Source organism: Leucopleurus acutus (genome assembly GCF_964270905.1).
Source record: "Leucopleurus acutus genome assembly, chromosome: 6".
Classification (NCBI taxonomy): Eukaryota; Metazoa; Chordata; class Mammalia; order Artiodactyla; family Delphinidae; genus Leucopleurus; species Leucopleurus acutus.
The window spans coordinates 42,177,659-42,200,951 of record NC_139149.1 but is presented as its reverse complement, the minus strand read 5'-3'; the positions used below and the strand labels follow the sequence as shown (position 1 = coordinate 42,200,951).

The 23,293-nt window shown below is 37.0% G+C and overlaps 1 protein-coding gene across 1 annotated transcript; it reads right to left on the bottom strand.

Annotated features, from left to right (window-relative positions):
• Positions 1–1,300: 1,300 nt before the first annotated feature.
• LOC309963230 (high mobility group protein B1-like) lies at positions 1,301–3,543 on the bottom strand. The gene is given in 2 exon segments (XM_082841501.1): positions 1,301–2,917; positions 2,919–3,543. Coding segments are annotated over 2 exon segments (648 nt in total). The 5' UTR covers positions 3,456–3,543; the 3' UTR covers positions 1,301–2,806.
• Positions 3,544–23,293: the final 19,750 nt, after the last annotated feature.

The window sequence follows — 23,293 nt, the reverse complement described above, 5'->3', positions numbered from 1 at the left end:
AACATGTAATAACATATGTAATATGAGGATTTTGTAAGTTTAAATGAAAAAATAGGTATAAAATTGTGTAACAAAATTTGCTTGACTCAAACTGCTCAATCAATATTAGTCACTTATTCATATTCTTTGAAAATAATTTTTCATGCTAAGTTAAAGTATCTAGCAATAAATTAGAATTACACTAGAATTCTGGGTTTTTAAATCATAAGGGAATAGATTATTTTAGGTTAAATATCTACATTTTTTTAAGGTGATGAAAATTTTTACATATAAAACAAAATGAATTATAGAGGAGAAATGATTTGAGGCTCAAAAGAATTCCTTTATAGGAAGGAAAAATATTAAATAGCTAAAGTTTTTACTAGAGAACCTTTGTACTTAAGGTTAGGTTAATTGACAAGAGTAAGTAATAGGGTCATAAAGGCATATAAAAATTAGGAGTAGTTGAAAGTAAACCTTTAAGTTGTTATGAGATTTTAAAGTATATTTTAAAAATAGATTTTAAGTAGCATAAAACCTTGCAAATTAAAGCAAAACTGATTCTAATGTTGTGTTCAGAGAATCATGATAGCTTAGAACTGTAAGGGGTGGTATTTAAAAGATGATATTTAAAAGATTATCAGACCTAGAAAGGTTAAGTAACTTTCCTAGGTTACACACATACAAAGGCTGAGATATAAGAAATTGGAATCTGTGTTGAATACCTTTGATCTACCTCTTCAGTTGCACTCTCCATTCTCGTGTAATCTGAACTGTGGTCTGAAAGGCTTCTTGTTGACTTCACCCAATGGGCAACATTATCAGGAGATTAGGAGGCAAGAGAGTGAGGTCAATGTATATAATCCTTGTATCGCCTCCCTCCATGGTCACTCTGGGCTAACCCTATTGTTTGCTTAAGGTTATATTTTATTTATATATTGTTTGCCAGGCAGTCCTTGCAACATAGCTGTTAAAAGCTGCTGTTACAAGCCTCAGGGTATTGCACTATCCCTGTGGTTTACCTCTGTTCTTCCCTTTATTAAGCTTTTTTCAAATTACCCAGTTGCATGCTCCATCTTTTTTCTGTTTGGACCCTGATACACACAGAAAGTCTTTAACTGGAAGCTCAGAACTTTGTGGTTCTTTACTAAACATTTTATGCTTCTCAATACAATCAGATTGTTGCTTCCTGAAAAGTTATTGATTTCCTACACAGATTACATAGAATGTTCTGATCCTCAAGTATGTTCATAAGGCCAATCACTCTTGCATATGTCACATATTCCTACTTTGTTTCTTTCTTTTTTTTTTAAACCTCTGCAATTATTAGTTTATTAGTATCATCCAGGACTCAGATGTTCAGTATTCCTCCTGAAATTACATAAAGCAAGTGCAAATGGAAAGAATCCAAGTCAAAATTATATAACAAAACAGCACTCCATCACAAAAGCGTGTAAAATTACAAGAACGCTATTTTAAAACACTGGCACTTTAAGAGAACGATAATCTCAAAAACCACAAAATTGCCAAATTGTTCCCTAAACTGTCAAGCAGATAAACATATGACCCTGATGAATGAGCTTGAGTTTTGTAGAGAAAAATCAAATTCAAATAAATCAGGTAATTCACACTGAAATACAAAGCTTGTCTTCCTCCCTCATGTCTACTTCATTTATAAAGGGGCAAACCATAATATAGGAAAATATACCCAATTTAAAATGTGGTATACAATTTTAAAAGTTGGCCCATTAAAAATACTTTTAATGGAGGATCTCAAGTTTCCTAAACAATCCATATTTAGATAAATTGGAGGAGACATTTACAGCCAGCACTTTTTCTCCAGAGCCTTTGTTGGGACTAATTATCAACAACAACAAAAAAACGTAATATGGCAGTCTTGTATTTCAGGCTCACGGTTTTGGGGATACATTCTCAGTCTTAAACGTGGGAACTGCAAATATAACTGCCATTACATGGTAATGGGAGTTAAAGGATGTAGAGTCCTCATGTAAAGATCAGAACATACTTTTCTATTAGTCCTTCAAGGACAGACTTTCAAAATGTTTGATTCTAATAATCCCGTGCTGTGAGTAGATTGGTTACTCTTCACTTTGTAAATGAACCTGGGCTATGTGAAATCTGATATCAACCGATCAAGATTTGAGTTTTAGTTATGGATGAAAACTGTCTCAATTAAACTTTTATTACCCTCATCATGAGTATGCAGGGTGTGTACACAAAAGCTTTTTATCAGCTAACTATACGAAAGATAAACACTGTAATAATTCGTGTGATCCAAAATGGGCAAAAGCAAAAGACTAGCTTCCCCTTAGGAAGAAAATTTTCAGACCTATGAAAAGGACAACAATACTAATAAAAAAAATTGTATTTACTTAGAAGCATTCAGAATGTCAACAAAACAGCTGCAACTTTTCTTTTTTTTGCAATTACAGAGTGGTATTGTTAACAGAACAACAATTATTTCGTATAAGCTGCATCAGAGACAACTGAAGATGAAAAAACTACCATCCCCATATATAACTAATTTGTGCTGTGCACCAACAAGAACCTGCTTTAAATTTCCATGCCAATTTACAACCCCCATACTGTACCAGGCAAGGTTAGTGGCTATTGAAAATACCACCAGGACAGGGCTATCTAAAGACACATTCGGTAGTATGTTAACTATACAAAAAAAGACACTGTACAGTTTAAAAACAAATCTTACACAGCCTTACATTTCAATTTTTTTCTTTAAAAGGAGTGAGTTGTGTACAGGGGGGTTAAATGCTTTATAGACAAGAAAAAAAACTGCACTAGAACCAACTTATTCATCATCATCATCTTCTTCTTCCTCTTCATCCTCTTCATCCTCCTCCTCCTCCTCATCCTCTTCGTCTTCCTCATCTTCCTCCTCTTCCTTCTTTTTCTTGCTTTTTTTCAGCCTTGACGACTCCCTTTTTTGCTGCATCAGGCTTCCCTTTAGCTCGGTATGCAGCAATATCCTTTTCGTACTTTTCCTTCAGTTTAGCAGCCTTCTTCTCATAAGGCTGCTTGTCATCTGCAGCAGTGTTATTCCACATCTCTCCCAGTTTCTTTGCAACATCACCAATGGATAGGCCAGGATGTTCTCCTTTGATTTTTGGACGATACTCAGAACAAAACAAGAAAAAGGCCGAAGGAGGCCTCTTGGGTGCATTGGGATCCTTGAACTTCTTTTTTGTCTCCCCTTTAGGAGGGATATAAGTTTTCATTTCTCTTTCATAACGGGCCTTGTCCGCCTTTGCCATGTCTTCAAACTTTCCTTTCTCTTTAGCAGACATGGTCTTCCACCTCTCTGAGCACTTCTTAGAAAACTCTGAGAAGTTGACAGAAGCATCTGGGTGCTTCTTCTTGTGCTCCTCCCGGCAAGTTTGCACAAAGAATGCATATGATGACATTTTGCCTCTCGGCTTCTTAGGATCTCCTTTGCCCATGCTTAATTATTTTTCCTCCGCGAGGCACAGAGTCGCCCAGTGCCCGTCCGGCTCTCACTTGTCCCGGCGCTGTCTCTATGGAGCTCAATGTACTCCCTACTTTGTTTCTTAACATGTAGTTTTAATTGTGAAAGTAAATTTATGTAAATAGATATTTTAGGATAATAATTACATAATGCCAAACATTTTCAAGACCCTGAGAAAAATAATGTATCCAAAACAGTCCAGTGAAATGTTCTTGCCAATGGATTTATATTATATTATTTGTTACTTTATTTGTATATACTTCTTTGTAATTAAAGTTCTTCAGTGCATTGGGGCAAATTTACATAGAAAAATGCAAGTAAATGAACACGCAATAGCTATACGTGCCAACCACATTAATTGGCAGTAGAGAAGAATAAGCATAGTCACTTACCAAGAGTACCTTTCACCCCATCTCCTAACCCACCACTTTTTGAAAAGAATGTTTTATGTTCTCACCATTACTAAGACATCTTCTAATGGCAAATTTAAACTCTTTATAGAGCCAGATTTTCATGATTGTTTCAGTACATTTACTAACTTTAAAATTGTGTTTTATTTACTCCTTACTCCCTGTCTTGAAGTTGTATTTTAGTTCATGAACATGCAAAGTCTCCATGGTGATTCAGAAGAGAAAGTCCATCTAACATGGGTCCAGATTTTCCAGTTTCTAATTGTATTATTAATTTTAAAAAATAATAAAAATGTACATTTCAAAACAGTTCAGGAAAAGTTCAGCATCGAATGAAGCTACAAATTATGAGTAATTTGTTAGGTACATGGATTTCAAGTTCAAAAGTACCATGAGATGGTTTCATAATTAAAATAAAAATTTATAATACTTTTTTTCTTATCACATCAATAAATTCTTCTTGTGTTCTCATCTTCATTGCATTCAGATTTTAAAGCCATAGCTAAAGCTGCATGTTTTCTCCAGATTTTTTTTGATAATTTGTCAACTGGAAATGGAAGTCTAAAATTAAAGTCTTTAAAATTATATTATCTTAAGCAAGGATTTGTAGGAAAAAAATCAACCCATATTGCTTTATTTTATTCAGCACATAAAGGCGAATTTAGTGCTCTTGCTAAGTTCACTATTCCAAAAAGTGGCACGACTAAAATGGACTTAGTATAATCTGATATTCAATCTTAGAGTAGCCAAATTGCCTCAAGTCACGTGGAACAAGTGGCCTCATTACCCATTAAAATCTGAGTTAATCTGTTAGTTTTGAAACCAAGCAGGACCCTGTGGGGCTCCTGGGCACAGAAGACTTTACATGTCCCCTATTTCTTGTAGGGAATAGACTCCAGCCTCCATGACCTTCCCTGAATTCCAGAGGGCAGATTCAAATAGTTGCTAATCAGGGAAGGGAGGGGATGCAGAGATAAGAGAGGAGCAGCCAAGAAACAATAGCTCAGCCTTGGGGCAAGGTCCTGGTTCCCCTTCAAGGGATACACATGACAATATCTTTTGAGCTCTTTATAGAACTAAAACCCCCAAATGGAAGATGTAGCATTCTTCATTCCAGAGAAGACCACTTGAGGCCAGATTAAAGGAACCAGAGAAGCTCATCAAGATATTACCTGAAGCCAAATTAAAGAAGGAGTGAAGGCCCTGCACACAACCTAATCTTAACAGCAACCCCACACTTGAACTATTGCTATAGTTTTCGAGGGCAGGAGCACACTGTGGGGACACACAGTTTTCGAGGGTAGGAGCCCACTGTGTCCCCCTTTGCCTGTCAAAGCAATAAAGCTATTCTTTTCTACTTAACCCAAAATTCTGCCTGCCAGATTCGATTCAGCACTGCTGTACAGAGGCTGAGTTTTTGGCATCAGTTTCCATTAACCTAAAATCTGTTCTTGAAATGTATATTTAAAATATTTTAATATAACATGAAATGATAGCACTAAAATGATATAAATATATATGATAGTTGGATACTCTCTTTTATATTATGAAGTATACATTTATTGGATAACAAAGCATTTGTGTATTTTGAAATTTTTGCACCAAAGATTGCATCAGAGTCTTTGAATGATAGGTAACGATTTTTATAATCTTAAATTAACTGACAACAATATACATCATTGGATGATGAATAATTCCTACGTTTAGGAGTTGAACATATTTTGCCTATGGGCTTTCTTTGGACCCCACATGATAAGATGAACCACCATGATCCTATATTCACTGATTTTACAACAACCAGGTATACTCAGTAATGTTATATGCTTGGTTAAGATTCTTTGATTACAAAGAAAAGAAATCCACTGAAGTTAGCCCAGGGTAAGAAGACTTTATTATAAGCTTACGCGTGGTAAAGGTCCAGAACTAGAATGAATAAGCATCATGAAAAGAAGCAACTCCAGTGACCACATTCTCTTCCTTTTTCTCTCATAGAGTAAATGATCACCTTTTTGAGTTTCTATTTTTCTTTGCATGTCTTTTCTGCTCTTCTCTCAATTGATTTACTGCCAATTGACTTACTCTGCTTACTCATACTTTATGGTAGCTCAACTATTTAACTTGAAGATTTGTTTATTCAATTTGGAAAGCAAATATTTACTAAGCACAACCTGTGTTCTAGGTACAGATGATTTCATTTTGCCATGGCTCCAACTCTGTCTCATTTTCTGTCAGTTTCTTTCCTCCTCTTATGCCTCTTACACAAGCCTATTACCTGCTTCTTTATGTTTCCAAATTTAAATTCTCCAAAAAGAAACTTGCTCTCTACTACAGAAGCTGTAAATTGTGGCTCAAGGGTTATTTCAAGCCATCCAGATCTGTTTTGTTTGAAACTGACACATTATTGGCCCCATAACAGGGTTTTATCCTGACATTTACAAGTTGAAAACTTCTTGGGGGGGGGGGAGTTTAATTTCTGCTATCCCTTGGAGGAAGGGGGCGGGGAGAATTTCTGGCAACACTAGACATTCTTTTCAAAGTAACAATGACTTGGGGCTGATTAGCTACAGCGCTCTAGACAGAGCTTGTGTGTCCAGGTTGCCACTTCTCCCAGTTGTGCCCCACACTAAGCTGAAATTCTTTTGCCTTTTACCTTTGTCTTTATGCACTGACTTATTTTAGAGGAGAACCTCTAAGCAGCAGAAAGGGAACTACTTGTTACCCTGGCCTCCTTCAATCTTTTATATTATCTGCCTGGCCTCTGGGAGCTTTCCAGTTTGCATCTCCTGGTTTATCTCATCTTGGCACACTAGGTACATCGCAACACAGTGGCCAGCCTGTAACTGAGCTTCTGTAGAAGAAACCACAGGCCCCTGATCCAGAAAGTGAGGGTGGCTTTAGAGCAGAAAATATAGCTACCTAACTAAAAGAAGCTACAGGTGATGCAATTTCCCTTGCAAGAGAGTAAGGATAGGCAGGCCAATATATTAACATAGCTAATTTATCATAATGAAAACAAACTTAAGTATGTTTAAATAACAAAAGAAAAATTCCACTGGAGGAAGATTCAACAACTTTTATCGGTAACATGACTTAGAAATCATACAACACTTTTCAGGGTGATAAGTCGGAAGACTGCAGGGTGCAGATACCCAGTAGTAGCCTCAGAAGGGGATCACATGGAAGAGAAAGCTTGGTGGTACAAAGCCCTGAACTCTCACCATATTTTGAGAGCTGTTAAAAACCAAAATGTTTCTTCCTGGCAAGTAGATTCTACATTCTCTCTTCTAATATTCTAAAGCAGGGGTTGGCACACTACAACCTAGGGCCCAAATCTGGCCTGCTGCCTGTTTTGTAAACAAAGTTTTGTTGGAGCACAGCTCTGACTATTTGTTTATTATTGTCTGTGGCTGCTTTCACACTACAGAGTCAGAGTTGAGTAACTGTGACAGACTGACTGGCTCACAGAGCCTAAAGTGTTTACTATGGGACACTTCACAGAGAAAGCTTGCCTATCCCTATTCTAAAGAAAGACATACTAAATAAATATATTACAAATATGTTATATAAACATATTACAAAATGGCCCTTCTAATGCAATTAGGTAGGAGAATGGCCCTTCTCCTCCTTAATCTAAATTCTGGCTCAGTTTAATTTAATCCCCTCATTTTGACTTTGGCTGAAATGAAGGACTATAACACAATATCACCAATGACATTTATTCATATTGAACTCTGTTAGCAAACAACCACTTCTAATTCTAATCCTAATTCACATCCACCAATAACATTTGTAATTCACTATAAATAGAATTTCTTTTGGAAATAATTGTCAGTTTTAGTAATGCCTCCTGTGACATTTCCTACGTTTACTAGTCTCCACTAATTCTTCCCCATTTTTTTACCAGTGAATGTGTATTATGATATAGACCTTCACCTAGACAGTCAGGTTGTTCAAGCATTGATGAAACAGGTAGTTTCAATTTATGCTAGCACAGGCTTTTAATATATACTGTTAGAAACATAATTATCCTCGCAATGTATAGTTCTCTTTTTTCATTAACTGCAGAAAAAAAAAAAAAAACACTTAAAATGAAAGTGGAAATAAAGTTTTCCTTTATCCCAGCAATAATCTACTAGAAAGTATATTGGAAAGCTACTCCCTGCATACAAATAATGAAGTATAAAATACTTCATAATTAACTAGAAATGCATAATATAGAATATATAGATATAACTATGAAATTCTGTTGAAAGACTTAAAAGTTAAGTCAATAAATGTGGATGTGATGGCTAATTTTATGTGTCAACTTCACTGGACATTGGGTTGCCCAGATAGTTGGTCAAACATTACTCTGGGTGTTTTTGTGAGAGTGTCTTTGCATGAGGTTAACATTTAAATAGACTAAGTAAAGCAAATTGCCCCCCTAACGTGGGTCCTGCTCGTCCAACCAGTGAAGGGCTGAATAGAAAAGCTGATACTCCCCCGAGTAAGAGAGAATTCTTCCTGACTGATTGACTTGAACTGAAACACTGGCTCTTCCTGAGTCTCGAGCTTGCCAGCCTGCACACAGGAACTAAATCAGCAGCTCTGCTCAGTCTTCAGCTTACTGACTCACCCTACAGATCTCAGGACTCGCCCATCTCATAACTGTATATAATCATATATAAGTATACATCCTATTGGTACTGTTTCTCTGGAAAACCCTGACGAATATGGAGGAGAAATACTTTGTTCCACTTATTAGAGCCCAGTCAGGAAAATAATCCACCCAATCAAAAGAGAAAGGTATAAAGCCCCTAACTAGATCACTGAGGTAAAAAGAGAACTCTATAATTCACAAGGATACCACTCCTAGGGCTGAGGAAACAAAGGAAAGAAGTTGGATTTATTAATACTTTGAAGTCTGTGGAGGTCTCACAGAACTGAAAGACCTTTGAGGAGGGGCACTGGCAGAGGTCTCTGAGGGGACATAGTTAGGCTGATTCTGTGAAGGTGGGAAAATCTGCAAAATGAATACAGTTGCTGCTGCCAAAGGGGAGAAGTGTTGCTAGGGAGATGCTCACAGAAACAGAAGTATACCTGGAGCCCACAGGAAGCAGATAAGAAGGAGCTAGTTCCTTGACCCTTCTCTTGCCTTATAGCCTCCCTCCAAGAAGCTGACACAAAGAGGAAATGTGGCTTGTAGAGCCCGAGCTCCAGCATCACAAAGCAAGGTGTAGAAGGGTGGGTTTGGGTTTGAGAGACAATAACATAGTAAATGGTACAACAGATGTCCATTTTCCCCAAGTACCTTTATAGATATAAATGGTTTGGGTGGCAGAATGATGGTAACTTAAATATTTTAGAGTTCAGCTGTAATTTTTAAAAAATTGGCAAAGATAATCAACAAACATAATAAAAGTGACTTTATATTATGAACATGAAAATTCATGATAAACAATACTCCAAACAATACTCCACAATATAAATAGTGAAATTAATTAAATAAAACAAACTGTTGAGAGATAGACTGTGTTATATCTTCAAATTTGTAATGATTAATCAATACATGGTGTTAGGAAGAAATCTAAGATATCTTTATTGTATATATCACACTTGAAACCAAATTTATTTTCAGTTGAATTAAAATTTCAAGTATGTAAAATAAGGACACTAAAAAATAGAAGAAAACAATGGTTACCATTTAGTTGTTCAGAGTATGGAAATAATATATAAGCATACAAAGAAAGGACAACTTCAAAGGAAGAGTTCGACTGACTACACATAATGTGCAAATTTTATAAACAAAGTCATTACGGGCTTCCCTGGAGCAGTGGTTGAGAGTCCGCCTGCCGATGCAGGGGACGTGGGTTCGTGCCCCGGTCCGGGAGGATCCCACATGCCGCGGAGCGGCTGGGTCCGTGAGCCATGGCCTCTGAGCCTGCGCTCCGCAACCGGAGAGGCCACAACAGTGAAAGCCCCGTGTACCGCAAAAAAAAAAAAAAAAAAAAGGTCAACAAAGTCATTATATGCAAAAATGAAAGGGTGATGGTACATAGGGACAATTCTGCAAATTTGTACAGAAAAAGAGACACAGTTCTTGTCATGCAAAAATTTTACAAATAAATGATAGATACAAACATTTCTCCTTAGAAAAATGAGCAAAGTATCTGAACATGGAATGAGAAAGAAGAAATAAAAATGGCAAAAAATATATGAAAAATTAATTCTCTTTAGTAATTAGAGAAATGCAGATAAGATGAAAAATTTATATATATATTTTTTGTATGAAATTGCCAAGGCGATAATAAGGACATCCCCACACTTAGCTGGCAGTATTAAATTGGCACAACCTGCTTCGAATACATGATAACAAAACGTGCCTACAACCCTAAATAACTTTCTCATTTCTAGGTATCTAACCAGAGAAAATGAACAGAGGTATAGTCAAAGGCTTGGTAAAGGTATATTCTATTATAGTAATAGAAAATTGTAAATAAACTCAATGTCTAACAATAAGTAAATTGTAGTAGAGCTATGTGATGAAATATGTTGCACTGATATGTTTTAGTGTTCTAAAAATAAACACTTGATCAACTCAGAAACCTTTCAAAACATGCAAAGTAAAAATTAAAAGCAAAATACAAAATAATGTTTCGGGTATGATGTTAGATCTAATATACAAAAAAATAATAGTTATTGTCTCAGTATGGTGAAGTGATTAATGATTGTTTTACTTCTTAAAATATTTTTTTAAAGTTGCCATTTATAAAATCAGACTGCTAAAGTATAGTTGTTCTTTTCATATAAGAAGGAAATATTTACTCAGAACTTGAACATCATTCTTAGAGCCAATAGGTTTCCTCATTACCCCCAAAACTAAATTCGGAGAGACTTGTGACTTCTTCTACAGTAGCAAAATAAAAGAATTCAGACTTCTCTAAATTCAGACTTCAACTGCTAGTTCTCTAAAGTTCAGTAGTATACAAGCATTTTTCTGAGCATTTGTCAGATATCAACTATCAAATTCTATTTTCTAGGTTAACTAATAGGTTAAATGCTAGTCATATGTTTATTATTTCAAGCTTAATTTTTTGACTTCTTCTCAGAGCTCCAGATTCACACATTTAACTGTCTACCCAGCACCTAACCTTAGAAGTTAAAGTTCACCAAATGACCACGTGTAAAAAAAAGAAATTTTTATTCCCTCTGCCATGTTCTATATCCTCAGCACCCATGCGTCAGCAGCTTCCTTTTCCTCATTTTCTTAAGAACACATCTAATTATTCATGCCAAAATTTTCACATTTTTCTCAATCTCCAGCTCCCTCCCTAATCTACCCAGCTGACCTAATCCAATGCTACTATCTGGGCCCAAGCCCCCAGAATTTTTCTTGAACTACTGAAACAGCCTTCTACCTGCTTACACTATTGCTCACCCTCCCAATTGCCCATTTGTCATGAAACAGCTACAGTAGCTATTTAAAAATATCAGTTAGATGACATCATTCTCGGGCTTAAAAACCTCCAGAAGTTTGTCTTAATTTGGGTTTCCCCAGAAGCAGACCTTGGTAAGGGATGAAGTACAAAGAATTTATTTGACAGCTGATCCCAAGGAATACCAGTCAGACTGGGGACATAAGACAGAAAAAGGGAAGAAGCCATAAACAGTGCATTACTAAAGATTACTAAAGATTACTGAAGATGAATCCTATAGGGAATTCTAGAAGCCAGCATAGAACACGTGCCTCATGTAATCCCACTTAGCTGAGCAAAGAAGTCAGTTCCTGTTAGACATTTGTTGAGGTTGTTCCTACAAGGGATGGTGGTTGGGGACTGTAGGCATTGATTCCCCAGCATTTCTGGCCTGCCACTCATTCATGTGGAACAGCCTCTGTGGACCAAGAGGGAGAGACCAAGACAGAGAGAGAGACCACTCAAGCAAAGAGTCATAGACACTGACAACTGGAAGGCAGGCCTGAGGGCCTAGAAAAGTTAAGTTCCATCAAGGATGGAACCCTGAGAGCTAAATGATACTGCACCTTTTGTACCACTCTGATCCATGCATGACTTACTTAATCTCAGGAAAATGGCTTGTATTCTTTAAATACATATAGACATACAACAGTACGAGTCCATTCCTGAAATTGATCTCAAGGTGGAGATTAATATCTATCATCTTCCTCTATCACTGCTTCTACATTCCATTTAACGTTGGTCAGCCTTGATGTTGAATTAAGTTAGAGTTCTTCAACCTTAGCATTATTAACATTTTGGGACAAATAATTCTTTGTTATGGGAAATGCCCTGGGCATTGTAGGATGTCAGGTATCATCCCTGACCTCAACCCACAGATACCAGTAGTACACCTTCCCCCAAATTGTGATCATAAAAGTCTCCAGATATTGCCAAATGTCCCCCAGGGGACAAAATTTTCCCCTTCTCCAAGCTGAGAATCACTAGGTGAATAGCCTTTTGGGTCATCATTACCTTCTACCCTTAGGGGTTTGAACATCTCATTACTGTACACTTGTCAGGCTGAATCTGGCAGGCTGTAGCTGTTGTAATTGCCTAATCATGGCTATTAATGGGCAAAAATAAAACAAGAGAAGCCCTAATAAGTTCCCTGAGTTCCGAGCATAATCATGTCTGCCTCCATTATATAGGATCATCACTATTTCTTCATGAAAATCAGGCTTAATTCTTTATGCCAGTAAAGCGATTCCATTCTTTATCTGTACTTACTGGTGTGAGGACCGATAAATGACCAGGTGGCCACCATAGCTTTAGGTTTATTGGAACCTTACCTGCATCTCCTGGTGGAAGGTCATATCACGTCATGCCTGGAACCAAGATCTCTAGTCCAAATGAGCCTAAAGTTGTAGAGATGAGAAGTACAAACTGACAATTAGATAGTCCACTCTTACTTCCATCTCTCTGTTCCCAGACCTTATGATTCTACCTATTGGGACATAATGCCATATAATAGCTGATAATTCAAAGTATATGCTGCAGCTTGAAAGAAAATGTCCCAATTCCATAAGATTGGCATTCTAGGTATACCTTTCGGAGGCCATCTGTATTAGTTTTCTATAGCTATGTAACAAATTACCACAAACTTGGTAGCTGAAAATAACTCCCATTTATTAGTTCACTTCTGTAGGTCAGAAGTTCAGTACAGCTTGGCTGGATTCAAGGTATCACAAGGCTGAAATCGAAGAGTTGGTTGTGCTTAGTTCTAATCTGGAGGCTCAGGGACAAAAAATCCACTCCCAAGCTCATTCAGGTTATTGGCAGAATCCAGTTCCTAGTGGTTTTAGGACTAAAGTCCCCTGTAAAGTCCTTGCTAGATGTCATCAGGGTGCTACATTCAGCTCATCAAGGGTGTTTGAATTTCTTGCCAAGTGGCCACTTCCATCTTTAAGTCAGCAACAGTACACCAAATCATTCTGGTGTTTTGAATCTCTAACTTCCCCTTCTGTCACCAGCCAGAGAAAACCGTGTGCATTATCTAGATCCATCCAGATAATAACACTATCTTAAGATCAACTGATTTGGAATATTAATCACATAAGCAAATCCCTTTACAGAAAAGGTAGATTAGTGTTTGATTGAATAAGTGGGAGAAAATGTGTTGTATACACCAGGGGATGGAACTCTTGGGGACCCATCTTAGAATTCTGCCTATCGCACCATCCCAATGTTCTATCAATCTCTCAGCTTCACCATGATATGGTATAAGGCAGAAGCAGTGAGGTCCATGGTCATATGCTCATTATCACACCTCCTTTAAAAAGAGTGGATTCCTTGGTCCAAGGCTGTATTATGCTGAGTCCCATCTTGATAAATCAAACACTCGGAACCCTTGAATAGTGGTGCTAGCTGAGGCACTGTTGGCATGAAATGTAAACCCATATTCATAATATGTATCCATCTAAATAGTGTTGAATTGATGCCCCTCTAAAGACGGAAGAGGTCTGATGTGATCAACTTGTTCCAAGTTACTTGTTAATCTCCTGGAAGAATGGGGTCTCAGAGTGTTTTCTGAGGCTGGTTAGATGTTTGGCAACAACGGTAGCTAGGTCAGGCTTGGACCTATATATATTCCCCATCCTTGCTCCCAGAGCCTCTCCAATTTGGGCCCATTGCGCAAGCAGTGAAGTGGTTGAGGGCAGAAATTGGCTGATCTCTGTGGGATGATCACTCTAACCACTGATTTTCAGTACGGTGGATGTTTCTGGTAGTCATTAATGTGACACAAAAAGATCCACACATTTTGTGCTCATTCCTATAGATCTATCCACAGACCTCTATCTCCTTTCCCAGACCTTACTGCACTGGATCTTCAAGGCCTGCTCCTTCCACGTCCCTGACCAATCAACCGAACTATTTGCCACTGATGAAGAATCTGTGCATATCCTTAATTTCAACCACTTCTCTCTCCCCTCTAAATTGATGACTAGGAGTCCTGCTCAAAGTTCTGCCAATTGGGAGGATCACCCCCTCATCACTGTCTTTCAGGACCACTGCTACCTATAGCTATAATGTATCAGTAACCAATTTTAAGCTTTTAGCATGCTAACAAGCCAATCCATCTTCTTTTAAAACAGCTTTATTGAGATACAAAGCATGCACCATACAATTCACCCACCCATTTAAAGTATACAACGCAATGACTTTTAGTATACGCACAAAATTGTGCATTCATCATCACAATGTGGCCATTTTAGAACATTTTCATGACCCTCCTTCCAAAAATGTGCTATCCATCATCCACCAAACCTTCCATCTCCCCCAGCCATGGGCAATCACTAATCTGCTTTCTGTCTCTGTAGATTTGCCTACTCTGGACATGTCATATAAGTGGAATCATATAATATGTGGTCCTTTGTAACTGACTTCTTTCACTTGGCATAATATTTTCAAGGTTAATCTATATTGTATCAGTACTACTTTCTTTATATGGTTGAATAATATTCCATCTATGGATATACCACGTTTTTCTCTATTCATCAGTTGATGACATTTGGATTGTTTCCACTTTTTGGCTTCTATAAATAATGCTGCTATGAACATTCATGTACAAATTTTTGTGTGGGTCAATACACCTTTGAACCCAGCCAGGATTTTTCCTCCTCTATCAGACAGACTTAATAAACACCTTATTAAATTCTGTATGTAATTATACTGAGGGAGAGTCACTGGTGCAAGGAACGTCATTGGGTTCTGAGCCAACTGCTCAGTGCTGATCCCAAATGTAGCACTCCTCTTATATGGTGGATTGCTGCTGTTCCTGCCAGACCTTATAACTTGATGGGTGGTATTCTGCGGTCAGTTACTTTCTCTACCAGGGCCCAATACCATGGCAGGAGATGCTTTTTGAACAATGTAGGTTACTCTTCTGTATAATGTCTGATCTTGCTCTAGAACCTAAAGACTCTGCTTTGAAATCTCTTATTGGGGTTGCCTGAGACTCAACATGTTGCCATTATTTACCACAAATACTTAAAGAACTCTGGAATTTGCCAGACCTTGTGCATCAAGTGGCAAGACTGCTTGCACCACAATCTGAATTTGTCACAAAATTGTCTCTTGCTTTAGATCCTACTAAAAAATGGAAGCCTTTTAAGTAGCCTGATAAATGGATCTAAGAATACTTCTAAGTGTGGCACCAGCAGTTTTTGCTACAGTTTCCACTGTATTCAAAACTAAAAGCTGAACACTGTGTGCATGGCATGCAAATCACTTCATGAACTGTCCTTCTGCACTTCCCCAACCTCAGCTCTTATCACTCCCTCTTTTCTTACAAAATTTGATCCACCTTCTGGCCTTCATACGTCTGTGCCTCTGACCTGAATGCCTGTACATCTCCTCAGACTGTCCCCTTCTCAGGAGTCAGGTCTCTGTTCAAATACCACCACAGATTCAGAGAGCCCTTCCCGGACTGCCTGTGAAGTAGTTCTTCCTTCCACTCACTTCTCCTTGCTTTGCATTACTTTTCATTCTAATCCCCTCTTTCATTTCTCTATAGAACTTATATCTAAAATTATAACATATTTTTAGTTTTATTTTTTCCCATAAGAATGTAAGCTCCACAGAAGCATGGAACTTGCCTGCCTGGACCACTGGTATATGCCTTCCATCTAGCACAGGTGTTGAATGAGGGAATGAAGAAAATAGAGGGATCATCATGGATAGTCATTTTATAGAAAGAAGAAACTGACATTTTAACTGAATAAATAAATGTATATCAGGGTGTAGGATTAAAAACTTGGATGGGTATTAGAATAAAGAATCTCAGGTGTGAATACTTTTCTTAATACAAAAGAATAAACCTTCAGCACATTTTAATGGAACACAATAATAGGAGTTGAGACCTATAACCAAACCTTACCTCAGGATTTTATGACAAGTAACTATTTGAGAACATTTTTTTCTAAATGTTCCATTATGTTTAGCGAAAACTTATTAAGAATGGAACCATTCTTATTTTAAGACATGCAGAGTTAATGACCTTACTTAACCAGATCTGCATTGCCCCCATTATGAAGTAGCTTATAGCTATTACTTAACAGTATCAAAATGTGTATATTTGGAGATTAATGAGTCTGAAGGAGTATATCTTAACAGTATTAAAAATTATGAGCTTCTCATTTAGAAGTTTTATTTGAAGATGTATATACCTCAATTTTTTTGTTGGGCTCTACCTGACTGAGGTGAATGTAAATTTTCAATAGTTTCATCAAATGTGCCCAGATACTTCACTTAAGTTTATACACAGAAAAATGGATGTATTATCTCTAGGATGAGGAAGGGATGACTGGACAGAAATTGTGACCAAAACCTAAGAATTTTTGTTTGTTCGCAAGCTCAAACAAAGACAAGAGGGTCAATAGATTTATAGTGTCCAGAACTAGGCCATAGATGACACTCTCCATTTTGTACTGCCCAGACTCTCCAAATGAACTGTGTTCCCATTAAGAGATATATCAGCCAAATGAAGCCTATAGGTAAGACAATGGTCAGGCTAGCGAAGGGTTTGGAAACAATGACAGAGGATAGGGGTGTTTAGCAAAGAGCAAGCAAAAGCTTAGATGGGAGTGGGGTAATGGTCTTTAGTACTTAAATAGAGCTTACATATAAAACTAAGAACAATTAATAATATTTATAAGGCACTGAATTGTAGTTCAGTCTGTGGAGGATCTTTCTGACAAGTAGAGGTGTTTCAACACTGATCAATTCTTCCCTACCTACCCTCAGTGAGGTGGGATTTTCAACCTCAGGCAGTTAAAAGAATGAGCAAAACTGTATTTCAGAAGAATACAAGTATTTACCAATTGATACTATAATGGTAGACATATATCATTATAAATTTGTCCAAACTCAATGAATGTACAACACCAAGAGTGAACCCTAATGTGAACTATGGACTTTGGGTCCAAACATAATGATGTGTCAATGTAGGTTCATCAGTTGTAATAAATGTATCACTCTGATGGGGGAGGTTATGCATGAATGGGAGCAGGCGAAATCACTGTACCATCCACTCAATTTTGTCAAGAACCTAAATCATTCTAAAAACTAAAGTCTATTAACATATTATTAAAAAATTCAGTTGGGTCAGAATTAGTGTTCAAGATTAGAATTCATGAAGCCTGAGTCGTCAGAAGGTCTTTGAAACTGTGTGGAGAGAAATGGGAATGAAAACAATCGGGAACATTGATTGGCAGAGGGTAAGGGAGAAGAGGTAGTCCTGGCCCATTTTATTACATTCTGGATGTGGTTGAATGTTTCCAAAGGTGGCTACAATGGTATCCTATCTTGCAACCTTTGGTGATGAGATACTGTGGCCCCTCTATTCAAGAAATGGAGTCTATTTTTATTGTTCCCCACTCCACTCCTTGATTTAGACTGCTTGGGACTTGTTTCAATAAATAGAATGTGGAAGAAGTGATGATGTGCCTGTTCTGGATCTGAACTCTTAAGCTGCCCGGCAGCTCTGTCTTCTCTCCTGGAAGGCAGATGCCATGCTACAGGGAGTTACAGATTAGCTTGATGGGGAGAGAACCATGTAGAGACTAAAGGATAGACACCACAAGGAAAGAGAGGTGATGTGGGGAAGTATCAAATTGCCTTTGTGAATCTTCAGGCCCAGCCTGGCTTCCAGATGAATGCAACCAAGTGAATGACCCCACTGACAATATGCAGTTAGAGCAACAACCTTAATCTGTGGGGTTTTCAAGATGGGATTAGTGATTTTATAATAAATCATCTCTTTGCCTCTGTCTCTCTGTCTCTGTCTCTTTCTTTCTTTCTGCGTGCATATACTAAGGAAAGACCAAGTAAGAGCACAGCTAGAAGTCAGCTGTCTGCAAGCCAAGAAGAGAGCTCTCACCAGGAACCGAATTGGCTGACTGGAACCTTGATCTTGGACTTCCCATTTTACAGAACAGTGAGAAATAAATTTCTTATGTTTAATCCACCCAGTCTTTGGTATTTTTTTATAGCAGCCTGAGCTGACTAAGGAAGGGGAATTGGTCTGGGTGATCTGTTACTTTCTGATTCCAGAATTTACTCAAAGTTGCTTAGGTTTAAGACTTAGGAAAATTGAGAACAATTTTCCAGTTTTCTTGATAGCCAATAAATATTTAAAACATATTTTAAGTAACAGTATTACATGATACTAAGTTTGTTTTATCAATATATAAACGCTTCGGTCCCCCCAAATCCTGAAAAACAGGATTACACTTGTTCACTCTCTTTCTAACTCCAGTTTGGTAATATTAATCCACTGGTTTGCAATAGAGAACTGTATACTTAGATTCTGAATCCCTGTAAAGAAAATAGATAAGAATACAAAATTCATATACAGACTCTAATGTAAGTAAAGAATGATAATGTGATGATGAACTCAACAAGAAATCAGATCTCTGTAAAAAGTTGATAAGAAATGAAACATAGATAAAAAGAGAAAAGGTAAGATGAAGGGGAAAACCATTTTGAATTTTTTAATATATTTTAATCTATCAGCAATATCATTGAATAAGATAACACAATAACTATATGTCTGCATGTAAAATTGTTCAGATAATTTTGTAAGGATGAAGAAACCTGGAGGATCTTTTAAAGTCACATTCCTATAAGATATCATCATTTATATAAGATAAGAAAGGGAACAATTTCTGTGCATAGAGAAAGCAGTACAAACAGTACAGAGAAATTGCCAGTGTTTGCTAGATAAGATCAGATTAGGAAAACCATTGGGTATTCTCTGCCTCTACCTCAGATAAGCAAAGGAGTAAGGGGGCAACGTTAAAGAGAAAGGAATATAAATTAGGACTGGGGAGGAAAATAATCTGTAGGAGATGGCCACAGCTAAACAAGCCTTTTCTTCCCTCTATTATGCTGTGGGTTCAAAGTAATAAAGGTAAAACATGGTGTACAGAAAACTAAAATTTCTATTAGTTTTGTGATTCTGAAGAAATTGTGTAGAGAAATATTTTTCATAGTAAATGAAATTCTCCCATTCCATCCTTCTAATGGGTATTTTATGTCCTTTAGCTTCCTTTCCTCTTCCTTTGCAAGACTTCCATCTTTATCATATTTTTACAAAGAATCGAAGAGTTTCACAACAAAAACCCAGGAGTGAAGGAAAGTAAAATAATATATGTCTTTATAATTTTGTCTCTTCTACATCATATAAATACTAGATGGAGATGGTTTTACAGCCAATATATAGTGTTCAAAGTGGCTCTACTCATAATATTCCCACACTGGAGACAACCCAAATGTCTATCAAAAGGAGAATTGAAATATACATTGAGGTATATTCATACCATGGAATAGGACATAACAATAAAATAGAATAATCTGTTGTATTAGCTAAGTAGAGCCTTTTAGGTGTAGCAAGCAAGCAAACAAATAACACCAGACAAATACCAGGTACAAGAAAAATATGGATGAATCTCACGGACATGTGAAGTGGGAAGAAAAAAGCCAGATGTACAAAACGGTTAATACTGTATATATGACTTCACATACAGAAAGTTCAAGAACAGGCAAAACTAACTGATGATGATAGAAGTCAGAATAGTGGTTACCTCTTGGGGGAAGTGGTATAAACAAGACAGGCACAAAGGAATCTCATGGAGTGCTGGAAATGCCTTATATCTTTATCTGGGTGGTGGTGAAAAGGTGTAAACATGCAAATAATTCTTAAACTGCGTACTTAAGAGTACTGTACTTTATACACTTTACTATTTATATTATATCTCAATTTAGAAAGAGATAGAGATTGAAAAAAGGTAGAGGTTCTGGGGTAAATGTGTTAATTTTGAAGAACCCTGGTGTGAGCACTTCAAAAGAAAGACTGTCGTCCCCCAGAGCAGCTGAGCCTGAGAAACAAAAAAGGCTTGTGTAACTGACAATTGGAAGAACTATTCCACATATATTAAGACATCACAGACAGAGAAAACAAATAATGGTTTCAATTATGAGCCCTAAATAAAGAGCCACAAGGGTGGAAGCTTCAAATTGTAGGCTTTGGCTTGCAATTTACCTACTTCTCACATGGGCAACTCTACATTGCAATTTCCAACAATGGTAGTAGCAGAAATTTATTTGTTCAACAGTGGTGAGTAATTCTTCTAAGAATTTCAGAAGGACAGCTAATAAGAAAATATATATAAAAAATAATTACCAGGAAAAGCAGAATACTAATAAGACATAGATAAAAGCCATGAAGATAAAGGCAATAAAGACTGATAATTTGCTATGATTATACTTTAAATTTGATTCAGCTTCTCAGCAGCCAGTGAAGAGAGGCAAAGCTAATCAGTTTTTTAATTCTCATTATCTGGAAAGAAGACAAGTATCAATCTCCCAAAGGAAATAAAAATTTGCCTGGAATTAAATTTATGTTTAAACCCATGCTAAGTGATACCCACTGAATCCAATGATATGGTAAAGCAGAAGATCATTTAAAACTGAAAATACCTGGGGCTTCCCTGGTGGCGCAGTGGTTGGGAGTCTGCCTGCCGATGCGGGGGACGCGGGTTGGTGCCCCGGTCCGGGAAGATCCCACATGCCGCGCAACGGCTGGGCCCGTGAGCCATGGCTGCTGAGCCTGCGCGTCCGGAGCCTGTGCTCCGCGACGGGAGAGGCCACAGCAGTGAGAGGTCCGCATACGGCAAAAAAAAAAAAAAAAAGAAAAGAAAATACCTGGACTACGATCAAGAATTCATCATTCGCCAGTCTCTAGTTGGGTAATTCTAACCTTTATGAATATCAGTTTTCCTTTCTTTAAAATAATAATGATAATAATATTAACAGATAACACAAATACCCTTGCTATGTGCTGGGTGCTAAATTAATTCTATCCTCACTAAAGCTCTATTAATATGGGCCTTCATACTCATTTTACTGATGATGAAATTAGGGCTCAGAGAGGTTAAATGACTTGTCCCAAGTCACAGATACAATAAAACAAAGATAGTCATTCTTATTCAGTTTTCCTCACCAAGTGATTGTGCAAATTACATGTGATGTTTGGTTAGTCTTTCTGAAAATACTCTATAATTTAAAATTTTTAAATGGACAAATAACTACTTTGTACCTATTTATAAGCAAGGCATTTTACTAGACAAACTGCAGTCCACAAAGATGTAAATGGTACTCTGCGTTGATTTAATAAAAGGTCATGACTCTAAAGACAATGGCCATGACAGTCCCTCATATAAAGATGTCTTCCCTTCACTCCATCCTTTCCTATACTTTTCCAAGAATTTTGCTGATCTTTTCCATACACTCATTATCCTCTCCTTATTCTTCAATTCTCTTTTCCCAGCTCTCTTTCTTTTCTATTTTGTATTAATGGAAATAATGGATGCTATTATAAAATAACAAAGATAAAAGTAAGAAGACAAAGTCAATGGAACTTAGTGAAACACATTTGGAATACTTGTGATGAGAGTAACCCATAATAATACAAAAATTTTAATTAGATAAAAGTTCTTAAAATGTACTGTAGATTGCCAATAATTTAATCTCATTAGAGGGAATAAAGAAAAAGTGAAGACAGTAATAATACACAACTTTCAAAAATTTCTCTTTCTTTGGTGTAATTGGTGGGGAACTTCAGGTTAAAAGGAAGAATTTTTCAATGAAGTAATATTAAAGCATATTTGTATGATAAGGGGAATAATTAATTAGAAGGGAGAAATTACTGATGCAAAAGAAACGGGGGTTATTTGAGGGATAAAATCCTTGAGCAAGTAAGAGGCGATAGGATCCAGTAGATAACTAGAGGGATGGATGTTTAATTAACCATTCCTGAAATGACATATCTCTGGTTTTCCTTAAGAAAATATCAAAAACCCTACCTTAAAACCAGTTTTAGGTGGCAGGACATATTTAAAGTGATGAAAGGGAAAAACCTACAACCAAGATTACTCTACCCAGCAAAGATCTCATTCAGATTTGACAGAAAAATTAAAACCTTTACAGACAAGAAAAAGCTAAGAGAATTCAGCACCACCAAACCAGCTTCATCAGAAATGCTAAAGGAACTTCTCTAAGCAGGAAACACAAGAGAAGGAAAAGACCTACAATAACACACTCAAAACAGTTAAGAAAATGGTAAAAGGAATATACATATCGATAATTACCTTAAATGTAAATGGCTAAAATCCTCCAAACAAAAGACATAGACTGGCTGAATGGATACAAAAACAAGATCCATATATATGATGTCTACAAGAGACCCACTTCGGCCTTAGGGACACACACAGACTGAAAGCGAGGGGATGGGAAGATATTCCATGCAAATGGAAATCAAAAGAAAGCTGGAGTAGCAATTCTCATATCAGACAAAATAGACTTTAAAATACACTAATATGAGAGAGAAAGAAGGACACTACATAACGATCAAGGGATCAATCAAAGAAGAATATATAACAATTGCAAATATTTCTGCACCCAACATAAGAGCACCTCAATACATAAGGCAAATGCTAACAGCAAAAAAAGGGGAAATCGACAGTAACACAATCATAGTAGGGGACTTTAACACCCCACTTTAACCAATGGACAGATTATCCAAAATGAAGATAAATAAGGAAACAGAAACTTTAAATGACACATTAAACAAGATGGACTTAACTGATATTTATGGGACATTCCATCCAAAAACAACAGAATACACTTTCTTCTCAAGTGCTCATGGAACATTCTCCAGGATAGATCACATCTTGGGTCACAAATCAAGCCTTGGTAAATTTAAGAAAATTGAAATCATATCGAGTATCTTTTCCGACCACAACGCTATGAGACTAGATATCAATTACAGGAAAACACCTGTAAAAAATACAAACACATGGAGGCTAAACAATATGCAACTCAATAACCAAGAGATCACTAGGAAATCA